This window comes from Talpa occidentalis, unplaced genomic scaffold, assembly GCF_014898055.3.
Source record: "Talpa occidentalis isolate TD23 unplaced genomic scaffold, MPIMG_talOcc4v2.1 talOcc4.18, whole genome shotgun sequence".
NCBI lineage: Eukaryota > Metazoa > Chordata > Mammalia > Eulipotyphla > Talpidae > Talpa > Talpa occidentalis.
In genome coordinates, this window is record NW_023601851.1 from 29,175 (window position 1) to 42,867 (window position 13,693).

Below are 13,693 nucleotides of genomic sequence, written 5' to 3' on the forward strand. Positions count from 1 at the left end.
AGAGAGAGTATTCTATTTTAAAAATAACTTTTAGCTAAACACCCAAGGTTACCCATCCCATGGTGGGTAAATGCCCTGCCAAACAGGGTTGGCCCAAAGCAGGGCCACCGAATCTGAAAACTTGTCACATGTCTAAGACACCTTCTGGTGGGGACCTTTAGAAAAAGGGCAATAGAGGACAGGCAAGCCTGGAAGGAAAAGAGTAATATTGAAATCCAAGTCAAGATAAAAGGATGCATTATCAGCCTCCCCATGGGTCTCTCACTCACATGTCTCTTTCCATGTGTCTTAAGTTCCTGATGCCAGCCAAAGGCCAAGAAGCAAGCCCGGCTTCTTCACATGTCTCTCTGCTCCATATGCCTCTTCCAGGTCTTCTCCTTTCTTTGCTTTGTCCTTCTTCTCTCTTCCTTCTGCTGCTTCTAGCTTCTCAACTCTTCCCTGACCCACCCTTAACAGGGGAACCTACCCTTTTCTGGGGATTACTCTCATACATTGCCATTACTTCACAGTTAACTATGATTTTAAGGGGATGCATATATGAGTTGCCAGGATTCAGAGGCAGTGACCTTATGATCATATGAATTTGATGGGTCCAAGTATTTGTTCAAACATCCATCTGAATATGGTTTTGTGTCCAAGTGATATAAGCATTTGACTATATTCTGGCTAAAGCCCATTATCCTGTCAGTGGCCCTCCATCAGTTGATGTAAGTTCAGTGAGTACAATAAAATATATTTCTCTATTTCATGCCTGGGGGTTATTTTACTAATGTTGGAAGTTTGTACCTTTGAATAATGTTTTATTTCTGCATCCCTAGCCCTTGGTAATTTTTTTATTGTCTCCTTTTATGAATTTAGTTTCTTTTTGGATACCACTTAGGTGTGATACCATACACTTGTCTTTTCTCTGACTTACCTTATTTAGCATAATGTGGTTAAGATCTATCCATGTTTTCTCAAAAGGTAGAATGCCCTCTTTAATGTCTGAAAAACAGTTCATTGTATGTACTTTCCGTGTACATATCTATCATTTGAATTGATGAATTGTCCATTCATGTATCTCTTTGATTGTCCATTTTTATTATCTTTGTATCATTTCCAGAGTTGAAATTGATGCTCTATTTTTAATTTTTCAAGTGCTTCCATTTTATTTTCCATGGTGCCTATACCAGTTTACATTGGTCTGCAATTTACATTTTGTCTGCAACATTGCCAGCACTTGTTATGTTTGGCTTTCTAACAGGTTTGAGAATGATATTTCACTGTTTAATTTCACCTCCTTTATCATCAGTGATCTTATATATTTTTGTGTACCCTTGGCCATTTGGAGTCTTCCATGGATAAATACATGTTTAGTTCCTTTGCCTTTTCTTAATTATTACCATTTTTTTTATCAGTTCTTTGTATTTTTTTTTTATCAGTTCTTTGTGTATTTTTCCCTAGATAAGCTTCTAGAAGGTTTATATTCTTAGGTCTTATGTTTTGTCTTTGAGCCATTTTGAATAATTTTTGCAAGTCATTTGTGATAGGGGTCCAGTTTCATTGTTTTCTAATTAGTTGTTGAAGAGGTAAATTATGGGCATTTTTGTTCCCTTCCACTAAGTTTAATTCTGTCATAGTATAATACTGTTCATATTATTGTACCTTTATTAAAATGTGGAGGTATAATACTCAGGGTTAGTTCTTTAATAGTTTGCTGTGATTTTCTGTCATTTAGAACAAATTTATGATTAAAAACATTGTTTTCACTTGTGCTTGATAAAATTTCTCTGAGCTATTGTTTCTTTCATAAATATTAGAATATAGGGCAAAATTTTAAGAACATAAAAACCTGATTTGCTACATCAAAGTAGCATGAAAAATTTGAGGCTTTTATTATTTTTTGTTTGTTTGTTTTAACAGAATGCTGCCTTTTTATATGGCCTGGGTTTGGTATACTTCTACTACAATGCATTTCACTGGTAAGTTTACTTATGCTAGATGTTTGTGTCTGTGTGTCAGTGCGTGCATTTGCATATGTGCAAGTATGAGAAACACATGAAATATTATTTTAGTATACATTCTAGTATTAGCATATTCACCTTTTAAAACTTACCAGCTTCATATTTATCTATGTAGACTTCAATAAGAGTTTGCTCTTGTTACATGTAGTCAACATATTTGCTATTGCTAATACCTTCTGATTAACTTGGTTTTGAACTATAAACATCCTAAAGCTAGGAATAATGATACTATCTTCTTTAGTTTTGAGGATTAATTGATAAAAAAATATAAGAGTTTAGAATCAATGAGCTTATAAATTGTAAATTTAATAATTTATTAAATTAAAAAATTGTAGTTTTAATATTTTATTAAATTTAAAATTTTAATACTTTTTCTCATGAATTACACATTGCTCTAATAAATCTTAAACTGTAGCTATCTGCCTTCTTTTGTAGTGATTCTTCTAAAACCTAGAACTGAAACAGGACCATTTTTAAGGGCTATAGATGAAGTTTCCCTCACAAAATTCTCAAGTCTGAATTTTCAAAATTAAAAGTGATCCTAGAGTTCAATTAGTTTAATTCTTTAGTTTGTTGATAGGGAAAGTAAAATATATTCATTTTTATTCATTGCTATTTAACCATTAATTTTATAGCAGAAGAATGCCTTGTGTTTTTTAATTTAAAAGACAATTTCAGACTTACAGAGAAAAAAATGTATTTCTTGTACAGCTGTGAATGACACTGGGTTTATAAGACTTGTGATCACTGAGATGGAGAAAATATGGGAGGTTACAAAATTAAGAGATGGGATTGATAAAAAACTTTTAGTTCGACATAATTCAAAATAAGGCTATTGAGTCACACTAAATGTATTAATTTGTTGTATTTTGTTCTTTGTCAAGATTTGAGTGATTTTAAAATATTAGATACTAAATACAAATTGTATAATTTATCAATATATACACACAATTAAGTGTATTCATTTTAGCCAGAACAGATTTAGATCAAATCTAGTGTGAGACTGGGGACAGAATTATAGTGTCGGAATAGAGAAATGTACCCCATATTAAACTGTTTCGCTTACTTATGATAATTGAAGATGAGACAATTGATGATGTGAATATAAAATATGTAAGGATATAAAACTGTACATTATTGTAGATCACATACTAATTTACTTTAATATGTATATGACTATATCTGTTTAGTTATAAAAGATTGTCTTTTGTAGCCAGTTTTGTATGTCTTTGTTTCTCCCAAAAACTGGCTATCTTTCAAAATGCTTTTGAAAGTTTTCATACTATTTTCCCTTGCAGTGTAAATTTTTTTGGTACATGCATCAGTTTTAGAGATTCTAGACCGTCGCAATCTTGTGTGAAATGATATTTCATTTACCTGGATTGTATTAACAACTGAATAGTAATGAATTTATTTCCTTAAAAAATAAATATAATTATATTAGAAATTAATTCTGTAAGATGAATGTGGGACAAGATGTCTTTTTAAATTGTACTTTTGCTTTTTATTGGGAATGTCAAATATTTATTGAATAATAGTTGGTTTATATCATTATATAAGTTTTACATGCATGCAGCATTAGAATTCATACATCTAGTTTCCATTCACCACCAAAATCTCTTCTAATTGTCTATGTTCGTTCCTAACTTTTTAATATCTTAGGGTTAAATTAAAAACTTTAGCGTTAAAATAAATCCATATGTAACTACACAGTGTGAGAGGTAGGAGCTCAATTAGCTAACATAGCTTATTAAAGGATGGGCATATTTTATCCTAAATTGTGCTATAATTATTATCTCCATCTTTTTATAGTATACACAGCAAATTAGCTTTGCAAACATTCAGTATTTTTAATAGGGACCATAAGATGTTAAGGGATAAATGTCATTGAAATTGTAAAAAATTCTTTTTTTTGTTTCTGTTACAGTTACTTTGGAATAAGAATCACATAACTGAAATACTTAAAAAAAATTATTTGGCTTTTTTTAAAAGGAAATTTTTATTTTTTTTTTTAATTTTTATTTTGTAAAGATTTATTTTATTTATACAAGAACTGGGCTATAGGCCAGATGTGCAGGAGGGTGAGGGGACCCACCAGAGACAGAGCGGGAAACAGAACAGGCAGAATGACTGAAATACACTGCTGAGAGGAGCAGCAGCTGGCGGGGATGGAATCCGTACTGCAGAGGCTGTGGACAGCCTGTGCCCAACCACCTCCCCACCAGGGTATATGCCAGAGGTGCAGGAGTTAATAGTATTCACCAGAGACAGAGTGGGGAGCAGAACAGGCAGATCTACAGAAATCCACTGCTGAGGGGAACAGAATGCAAGACTGGAGAGGGGAACCAGACTTCACCATTGGGGGACCAAACTCATGGAGCAGTGGTGGTAGGGCTGAGGCCACCAGGGAGGCCCATATTCAGCATTCCTGTATTTACTTCTTTGATGAGGCAGTGTCTGTTAGACACAGTAATTAAGACAATATAAATATTAGAATATATTGGATTTATGACAAAAGAAGATTGAAGATTACATGAAACCACCCCATAAGCATGGGTCTTTGATTTATGATAAAAGTGACACTGCCTTGCTAAAAGAGTAATAAGAATGCTTGTTTTCACAAATTATTTTGTATTGATGGGATTCATTATGGAAAAATAAAAGTCATCCATATGTCATAACACATTCGTAGTCTTTTTTTTTAGTTCATAAAGTAAAATACAATCTATAAAATTAAAGCTTCTAAAATTTTATTAATAGGCATCAGAGTAGAATCAGGAATAATATTCTTCCCTTCTTGACATTTTAGCAACATTACTCTGTTCCCCTCTGAGAAATTTCAGAAAAAGCCATTATTTACATTGAAAATGCTATTAAAGGGCCTCCCCGGTGGCGCAGCGGTTGAGCGCTGGGTTGCGAAGCTGCCCGCGCCTGAGGCGCCAGTTCGATCCCCGGCTGCTCCCCGGCCACCGGAGGAGGGTCCCACATGGCGCGCAGACCTCTCCTGCTGCCCGCTGCTCCCCTCAGCAGTGTACTTCGGTCCTTCTGCCTGCTCTGCTCCCCACTCTGGCTCTGGTGAATTCTCTCACCCTCCCGTGCTTCTGACTGTACCCAGTGCTTGTATAAACAAACAAACAAATAAATAAATAAAGCATGCCTCTATTAAAAAAAAAAAAGAAAAGAAAATGCTATTAAAACTTCATTTTTCAAAAAATATTTATGCATATAAGAACTGGGGTACAAATAGAATTGTGGGGTCTGAGAGGATTCACCAGAGACAGAGTGGGGAACAGAGCAGGCACACTAACTGAAATACACTGCTGAGGGGAGCAGCGGGGAGACAGGAGAGGTCTGCTGCACCATGTGTGTTGCTCCCTGGCCAACCCAGGATTGAACAGGTGCTGCAGAGGCTGCGGGGACCTTCATAGTTAACACTTGCGCCACCCGAGAGGCCCAGAACTTTAATTATTGTTGAATAATCTGAGAAAGCAAAGGAAAAAATCAGCTGATATAAACTATTTTTTTTATATTTTTTCCTACTCATAATGTTTTTTGTCATCTGTGTTAAAATTGTGTCACCAAAATATTTCCTGCGCTACGAAGGAAAATACAAGTAAATAGTAAAATCTTACAGTTTCTTATGTCTATATTCTTTAAGGGCAATTAAAGCATTTCAAGAAGTGCTTTATGTTGATCCCAGCTTTTGTCGAGCCAAGGAAATTCATTTACGACTTGGGCTTATGTTCAAAGTGAACACAGACTATGAATCTAGTTTAAAGGTAGGTGGTTGGCATTGTCCCTTGATACGTTACCGTGTGTGTGTGTGTGTGTGTGTGTGTGTGTGTGTGTGTGTGTGTGTGTGTGTGTAAATCTGCAGACGATAGAGATGCTGGAACTTATGTTACTTAATGTTCTTTTTAAAAAGAACAAATTTAGGGTATGAACTGAAAGCTTGGTATCACTGCACAAAATAGACACAGATTAAAATTTGCTACTTTAGTACATGGTGCTTTATTTTTTGTTTCTTTTTTAAAAATACTGTTTTGTAATTAGGAAGCAGTGCTCATTTGAATTCTAAAGTACTCTATAGTTACTGACTGCCATAGAAATGAAGAGGAATCAGTTCATATGAACTTTGTAACAGGAGGGCATGTGCACAGGAAATTTTTGTAACAAATGCTTTTTAGCATTTTATCTCTTGAATAGGAAAGGATATGTAGATTTATATTCTGGAGGCAGCTCCTTTTTCTTGCTAGACTCCAGCCTGTCTTTTGGTCACTGCTGTTGTGTTTTCAGAATAAATTATTTAGAAATCTATTGATTATGGGCTTATGTAGTTTATAACTACAATTTCCTCATGAAGTACTATTGTTGCTAACTACTTGCACCATTGAATATAACTTTTGACTACCTCAGAACTAGACCACTAGTAATCCTACTCTTGTTCAGAAGTTTATTAATAAATAACAAATTAACACACTTTATTTTGTATGTATTACATGCTGTATTCTTAAAATGAACTTTCAAAATGTGGAGAAAATGCATTTCTAGTGTTGTACTGTATTTCTCAATACCATAAGGTTATGCTTCTGTTTACAAGAAAATATTTTTTTTTTAAGATTTATTTATGCACACAAGAACTGGGGTATAGGGCAGAGGTGTGTGGGGCAAGAGAATTCACCAGAGACAGAGTGGGGAGCAGAACAGGAAGACTGACTGAAATATACTGCTTATGGGAGCAGTGGGAAGGCAGGAGAGATCTGCTGTACCATGTGGATCAGCTCCCTGGCTGGTGATCAAACTTGTGCTGCAGTGGCTGCAGACAGCTTCATATGTTGTGTTGTAACCCCTTGCACCGCCAGGGAGGCCCTGTTCACAAGAAAATCTTAATATAAAGTATACCCATGTCTGGAAATAAGTTTTCTTTTAAATAACTGTCACATGTAAAATGTAAAGGTTAGGAAAACATTGCGCTTTTATAATATTTGTGTGTTCGCCAGATTGAAATACACAAAATGTTGCTTTTTATTTTGTTTTATTTTGTTATTTGGCTTTCTGTTAGTTACTTCTTGAATATCCTGAGTTGATACATACTTGAAGGAACATGGTACCTAATTCTCTACTTTGCATTTCCAAGCAAAGTTTTGTTTTTTTTTTTTAAAGATTTATTTATTTATGTATACAAGAGCTGGGGTACTGGCCAGAGGATTTACCAGAGACAGAGTGGGGAACTGAATAGGCAGATTGACTGAAGTACACCGCTGAGGGGAGCAGCGGACGAGACAGGAGAGGTCTGCCTTGCCATGTGGGTTGATCCCTTGCTGGCCAGGGATCGAACTGAACTCATGCTGCAGAGGCTGCAGATTACTTCATAGTGTGGTGTTTAACCCCTTGCGCCACCAGGGAAGCCCATGCAAATGTTTTTGATGTAGCCTTTGAATAATACATTGACAATATTTGGTTTTCTAGGCTTAGTGACCTGAGTGATATTTTATAAAAAATACAGACATCACTTGAATTTATTCATAAGGTAGTGAGTATCTGCTTTGGTTAGATTAATACATATTTCCTCCAAATAATTACTTTGATTTCTATCTTTTTTTTTATATTATATGTTTCTGAGTTCTGATGAATTTATTGCTTTCGTGTTTAATTACACTTTTGCAGACACGCACTTCACCAGTAGTGGTAATTGTGAAACTGAATTGAATACACAATGAGCAATGTTTCTGAGATAAAATTAGTATATCCTCTTGGTTTTCTTTGTTTTGCACTTTAATATCATTTCATTTTTAACTCTGGTAGCTTTTATTGATAGTATGTTCAATAACCTTGTTTTGCCATATGTTATCAGGACAAAATTTAGATTTTTACCTTCCTAACTTAGCTAATAATGTTACGATGAAGCAGTCTTGAAAAAACAATGCATAGGGTTGTACAAATAATAAGCTGTGCCCATTTTTTGACTGGATTATTTACTTTGTTTTTGTTGAGTCTTGTGAGCTCTTTGTAGCCTTCATAATCAGTTTCTTATAAGTTGTATTGTGTGATGGTTCATGGGTGAATTGGTGGTGGGGATTTTGCTAGGAATTCACAGCGGTATAATAGAAACAAAATTAAAAAAAAGACAGTTACATATTAAAAAAAGTGTTAATAAATTAAAGTTTAAGTTTTTAAATTTATTTGCACATTTTTCTGTTAGACATCCCAAAATTATTATTGCACTTTGATAAGACTTGTCTGGTGGTTACTCTGTACAGTGGACAAATTCATTCACCATGTGCTTAATTCCCTACTTTGCATTTCTAAGCAAAGGTCTTTGATGTAGCCTTTGAATAATGAAATAAAATATACTAATTTTATGTAAAATTGATAAAAAATTGATATAAAAACATTTTCTGTATTCACCTCATCATGAAATGATTATGAAATAGTAAAATGGCATTAATCCTCACACATGCCTGAATAACACTGCTGAGTAATACTCCTCTCAAACACTGAAATGAAAATAAAAAGACCTGAATACTGGCCTTTATTTTTGTATTTTTTTTTTAAGTTATTTAATGTCTTTTACTATTTTGGGGGTTTAATAATAATACTTAATATTAATGTGGAAATTCCTGTACAATAAGCATGTGCATAAATTGTAATGTGTAACATGTTATTGCATTCTTCACAATTTGAAAGCTTTTGGATAGTATGGTAAGGCAGAGTCTTAAAACTTTTCACTCTGGGGCCTCCCAGGTGGCACAGCGGTTGAGCGCTGGGCTGCGAAGCTGCCCACAGCCTCTGCAGGACCTGTTCAATCCCTGGCCGCCACAAGGTGTGCAGACCTCTCCTGCCGCGCCCGCTGCTCCCCTCAGCAGTGTACTTCGTCAGTCTGCCTGTTCTGCACCCCTGCTCTGGCTCTGGTGAATTCTCTTACTCTCCCACATTTCTGACTGTACCCAGTGCTTGTATAAATAAATAAATAAATCTTAAAAAAAAAACCAAACTTTTCACTCTATGTCATAATAGATTACTGGCATATTAATGTGTAAATGATACTGGAATTACACATTTTCAGGCCTAGTCTCCCAGCCGGAAACAGTGCTCAGTCTCTGCCTTTATAGATGTTCAGGCAAGCAAGTGAGAAGGGGCAGATTTTTTATAGGCAGAAAAAGTTTATTGAGGAAGGAACAGACTCTCAGATTGGTGGGGCCAGGTCAGCGAAGGGCAAGGAAGCCAAAGTGAAGTTGTACCTCAGGCTCCAGCAGTCTTTTTGTGTTTGGATAGTTCTCTGTGGTCTCACTGCCTGAATGTCTCTGTGCCCAGAGCGAAGTCTCTGTATACCAGCCCTCATATTTTTTCTTCATGATCCTTGTTCAGGAATCTCCTGTTGTTTCCTACTCCTGCGTGTGTGATTAGTCCCCTTTGGAATTTGTTGTCTTTATTCTAGAGCCTTCCTTAATTCTCCTGAAGTCCCTACACTGTCCCTGAAGCTGCTTATTTAACCCTAACTTGCCCTAGGACTCATTATCCTATGAATCTGTGAGCTACTAACTTGATTTTACTTGGAACTTCAATTCATTCTTCAGTGTGTTATGTGTAGAACATTTTTGGTGTGTTTTCCCTAACAAAAGAAATCTACTGAGTTATCAAAATCCATCCCAAGTTAATAAGCACAGTATTATAAGAGAACTCAATATAAGTGGATCACCAAAGAGAATAATGTAAGTTTCTGACTTTAAGAAGTCACTAATTCTCTATGCTCTAAATTTCCTGGGAATGCAAATAGAAAATTCAGTTTTATATTTTATTATTTTTTGAACAATGATTTTTGTAAGGATTTATTTAATTATACGTACAAGAACCGGGGTTTAGGCCAGAGCATGGGGGTAAGAGGGTTCACCAGAGACAGAATGGGAAACAGAAGAGGTATTGTACTGAAATACACTGCTAAGGGGAGCAGCGGGCAAGTCAGGAGAGGTCTTTTGTGCCATGTGGGTCACCTCCCTTGCCAGGGATCAAACTCATGTTGCAGTTGCTGCGGATAGCTTCATAGTGCTGTGTCTTAACCTTTTGCTCCACCAGGGAGGCCCCAGAAAATGCAATTTTTAAAGTATAAAATTAGTCAATTGAGTTAGAAATACAATCTCTAAATTCTAAACATTTTTTAATGAAAATGGAATGATTTATATTTTGTTTACTACTAGAATTGTTATGAAATTGTTAGTTAACATAAGAGCGTTCCCTTCTTCTGTTCTTGCTTTTTAACTTTCTTGTGGTATTGTATAAAGGAAACTTGAAATTTATCGCCTGTGTTAATTTAGGGCAAAAGATAGTTAACATTAAAGGGCAATTGATCGCCTTTTCTCCAGGGAAAGCTATTTTAATTTAAAATTACAGTTACTTGTGCCTCCCTGGGGGTGCAGGAAGTTGAGTGCTGCACTGTGAAGCTGTCCACAGCCTCTGCAGCGTGGGTTCGATCCTGGCCAGCTGGTGAGACTCCCACATGGGGAAGCAGACCTCTCCTGTCTCACCCACTGCTCCCCTCAGCAGTGTATTTCGTCAGTCTGCCTTTTCTGTTCCCCGTCTATCTCCGGTGAATCCTCTCACTCTCCCACACCTCTGGCCTTGTATAAAAATAAATAAATCTTTTAAAAAAAATAAAATTTCAGTTACTTGATAAAATAGAAGTTATTAATTAGATTATGAAATTGTTTTAGTGAAGAGGAGTGAAGAAAATTGGTGGCTTGTGTGGTTTGTAGGTTTTCAGACGTAAACGTAAATAGGTAGCTGTAAGATGGGTCATCTTGACCTATCTTTATCCATTCATCCACTGACGGGTACTGAAGTTATTTGGCTTTTGTAAATAATAGTGTGAATATATACTAAGAAAGTTACTCTTTTTTTTTTTTTTAAAGATTTATTTATTCACGCATACAAGAACCAGGGTACAGGCTAAATGCACGGGAGGGTGAGAGGATTCCCCAGAGACAGAGCGGAGAACAGAACAGGCAGATGACAAAATACACTGCTGAGGGGAGCATCAGGTGAGACAGGAGAGGTCTGCCGCGCCATGTGGGGTTTTCCCTGGCCAACCAGGAATGGAACCTGCTCTGCAGAGGCTGCGGACAGCTCAACCTGCTGCGCCACTGTGGGGAGTCCCCTAAAGTTACTCTTTTATGCTCTTCAAATATAAATACCTGCTGGTACTATTACTTAAACACATGTGATGAATATAGTTTTAACTTTTTCTTTTTAAGATTTATTTATTTATGCATACAAGAGCTGGAGTATGGGCCAGAGATGGGGGTGTGAGAGGATTCACCAGAGACGGGGAACAGAACAGGCAGCCTGACTGAGATACACTGCTGAGGAGAGCACCTGGTGAGACAGGAGAGGTCTGCTGCACCATGTGGGTTGCTCTCTGGCCAGCCTCTGAGTGAACTCCTGCTACAGAGGCTGTGGATTGCTTCATCGTGTGGTGCTTAACCTGTTGTGCCACCAGGGAGGCCCAGTTTTACTTTTTTGAAGAAACTCCCAGCTCTTCAGTGATTGTGCTAATTTGCATTTATACCAATAGCACATAAGGACTTCTTTTTTCCTCACATCCTTGTAACTCCTCTTGCGTTTTTGATAGTAAGCAACTGATAACTCTTGATTTAATTGCATTACTTTAATGGCTAGTGATTTTCAGCAACTTACTTTTTTTTTTTTAATTCTTTTTTTTTTATTAGATAATAAATTTTATTGTTATATTCCCCATACAATTGCAGCGCCCCCATTCTGACCCCAATCCCTCCCCTCCCGCCCCTGCCCCCCTAAAAGTGTCTCTGGTTCATAGTTTTTTGTTGATTTTGATTTTCACTTTCTTATAGTTATTCATTTTCCTGGTCCCTTATTTAAGTTTTCTAGATTCCTGCTATGAGTGAGACCATCCGGTATTTTTCTTTTTCTTTCTGGCTATTTTGCTGAGCATGATCCCTTCCAGCGCCATCCATGTTGCTGCAAATTGCATGTGTTTATCTTTTTTGAATGCTGAGTAATATTCCATGGTATATATGTACCACATCTTCTTGATCCAGTCATCTATTTTTGGGCATTTGGGTTGTTTCCAAAGCTTAGCTATTGTAAACAGTGCTGCTATAAACATAGGGGTGCAGGTGTTCTTTGGAATTGATGTTCTGTGTCCTTTGGGTAAATACCTAGGAGTGGAATTGCTGGATCCTATGGAAGCTCTATGTTTAGTAGGTCCAGAAATCTCCACACAGCTTTCCACAGTGGTTGTACCAGTTTGCACTCCCACCAACAGTGCAGAAGAGTTCCTTTTTCTCCACACCCTCGCCAACATTGTTGTTGCTAGTTTTTTTAATATGTGCCATTCTCACTGGTGTAAGATGGTATCTCATGGTAGTTTTGATTTGCATTTCCCTGATGACAAGTGATGTTGAACATTTTTCATATGCCTGTTGGCCATTTGCATTTCCTCTTCAGAGAAGTTTCCTTTTTAGCTCTTCTGCCCATTTTTTGACTGGATTATTTTCTTTGTTGTTGTTGAGTCTCATCAGCTCTTTGCAGATTTTTGTGATCAGTCCTTTATCATTAGTGTTGGGTGCAAAAATGTTCTCCCAGTTGGTGGGGTTTCTCTTTGTTTTTGTTATTGTCTCTTTTGCTGTGCAGAAGCTCTTTAATTTGATGTAGTCCCAGCTGTTTATCTTCGCCTTCACTATCACTGCTTTGGGTGATGTGTCTGTAAAGATGTCTTTGATGTGCAAATCACGTAGTGTTTCGCCTATATTTCTTCTATATATTTATGGTTTCAGGTCTTATGTCTAATTCTTTAATCCATTTGAGTTGATTTTTGTGTATGGTGTGAGGTAGTGGTCAAGCTTCATTCTTTTGCATGTAGCGACCCAGTTTTCCCAGCACCATTTATTGAACAAACTTTCTTTGCTCCAGTGCATAGTCTTTGCTCCTTTGTCAAAGATTAGTTGACCATAAATCTGTGGGTTTATTTCTGGATTTTCTATTCGATTCCATTGGTCTGTATGTCTGTTCTTGTTCCAATACCATGCAGTTTTGATGATTATGGCTTTGTAGTATAGTTTGAAATCTGGGAGTGGATGCCTCCATTCCCTTCTTTTTTTTCAGGAGAGCTTTGGCTATTCGGGGTTTTTTTGTGATTCCATATGAATTTCATCAATAATTGTTCTATTTCTTTGAAGAATGACATTGAAAATTTTGATTGGAATAGCATTGAATCTGTATATTGCTTTTGGAAGGATGGCCATTTTAATAATGTTTATTCTTCCAATCCATGAGCAGGGGATATCTCTCCATTTCTTTGTGTCTTCTTCTATTTCTTTTAACAGTGTTTTATAGTTTTCTTTGGTATAGGTCCTTTACCTCTTTTGTTAGATTTATTCCCAAATATTTGATTTTTTTTGTTTCAATAACGAAAGGGATGGTTTTTTTGATTTCTTCTTCTTCAGATTTATTGTTTGTGTATAGGAAGGCTACTGACTTTTGCGTGTTGATTTTGTATCCTGCCACTTTACTGAACTGATTGATGAGTTGAATTAGCTTTTCTGTGGAGTTTTTGGGGTTCTCTATGTATAATATCATATCGCTTGCAAATAGTGATAGTTTGACTTCCTTCTTTTCCTATTGGATTCCTTGGATGTCTTTCTCTTGTCTTATTGCCC

At 36.3% G+C, this 13,693-nt stretch overlaps 1 protein-coding gene across 1 annotated transcript in view; it reads left to right on the forward strand.

Annotated features, from left to right (window-relative positions):
• Positions 1-1,906: 1,906 nt before the first annotated feature.
• Positions 1,907-13,693, forward strand: part of LOC119250803 (histone demethylase UTY-like) — a 129,839-nt gene continuing 118,052 nt past the window's right edge. The window contains exons 1-2 of the mRNA XM_054697750.1: positions 1,907-1,961; positions 5,662-5,782. Coding sequence (XP_054553725.1) covers positions 5,744-5,782 — 39 coding nt within the window. The 5' untranslated portion in view covers positions 1,907-1,961; positions 5,662-5,743. The remainder of the gene's footprint in view (positions 1,962-5,661; positions 5,783-13,693) is intronic.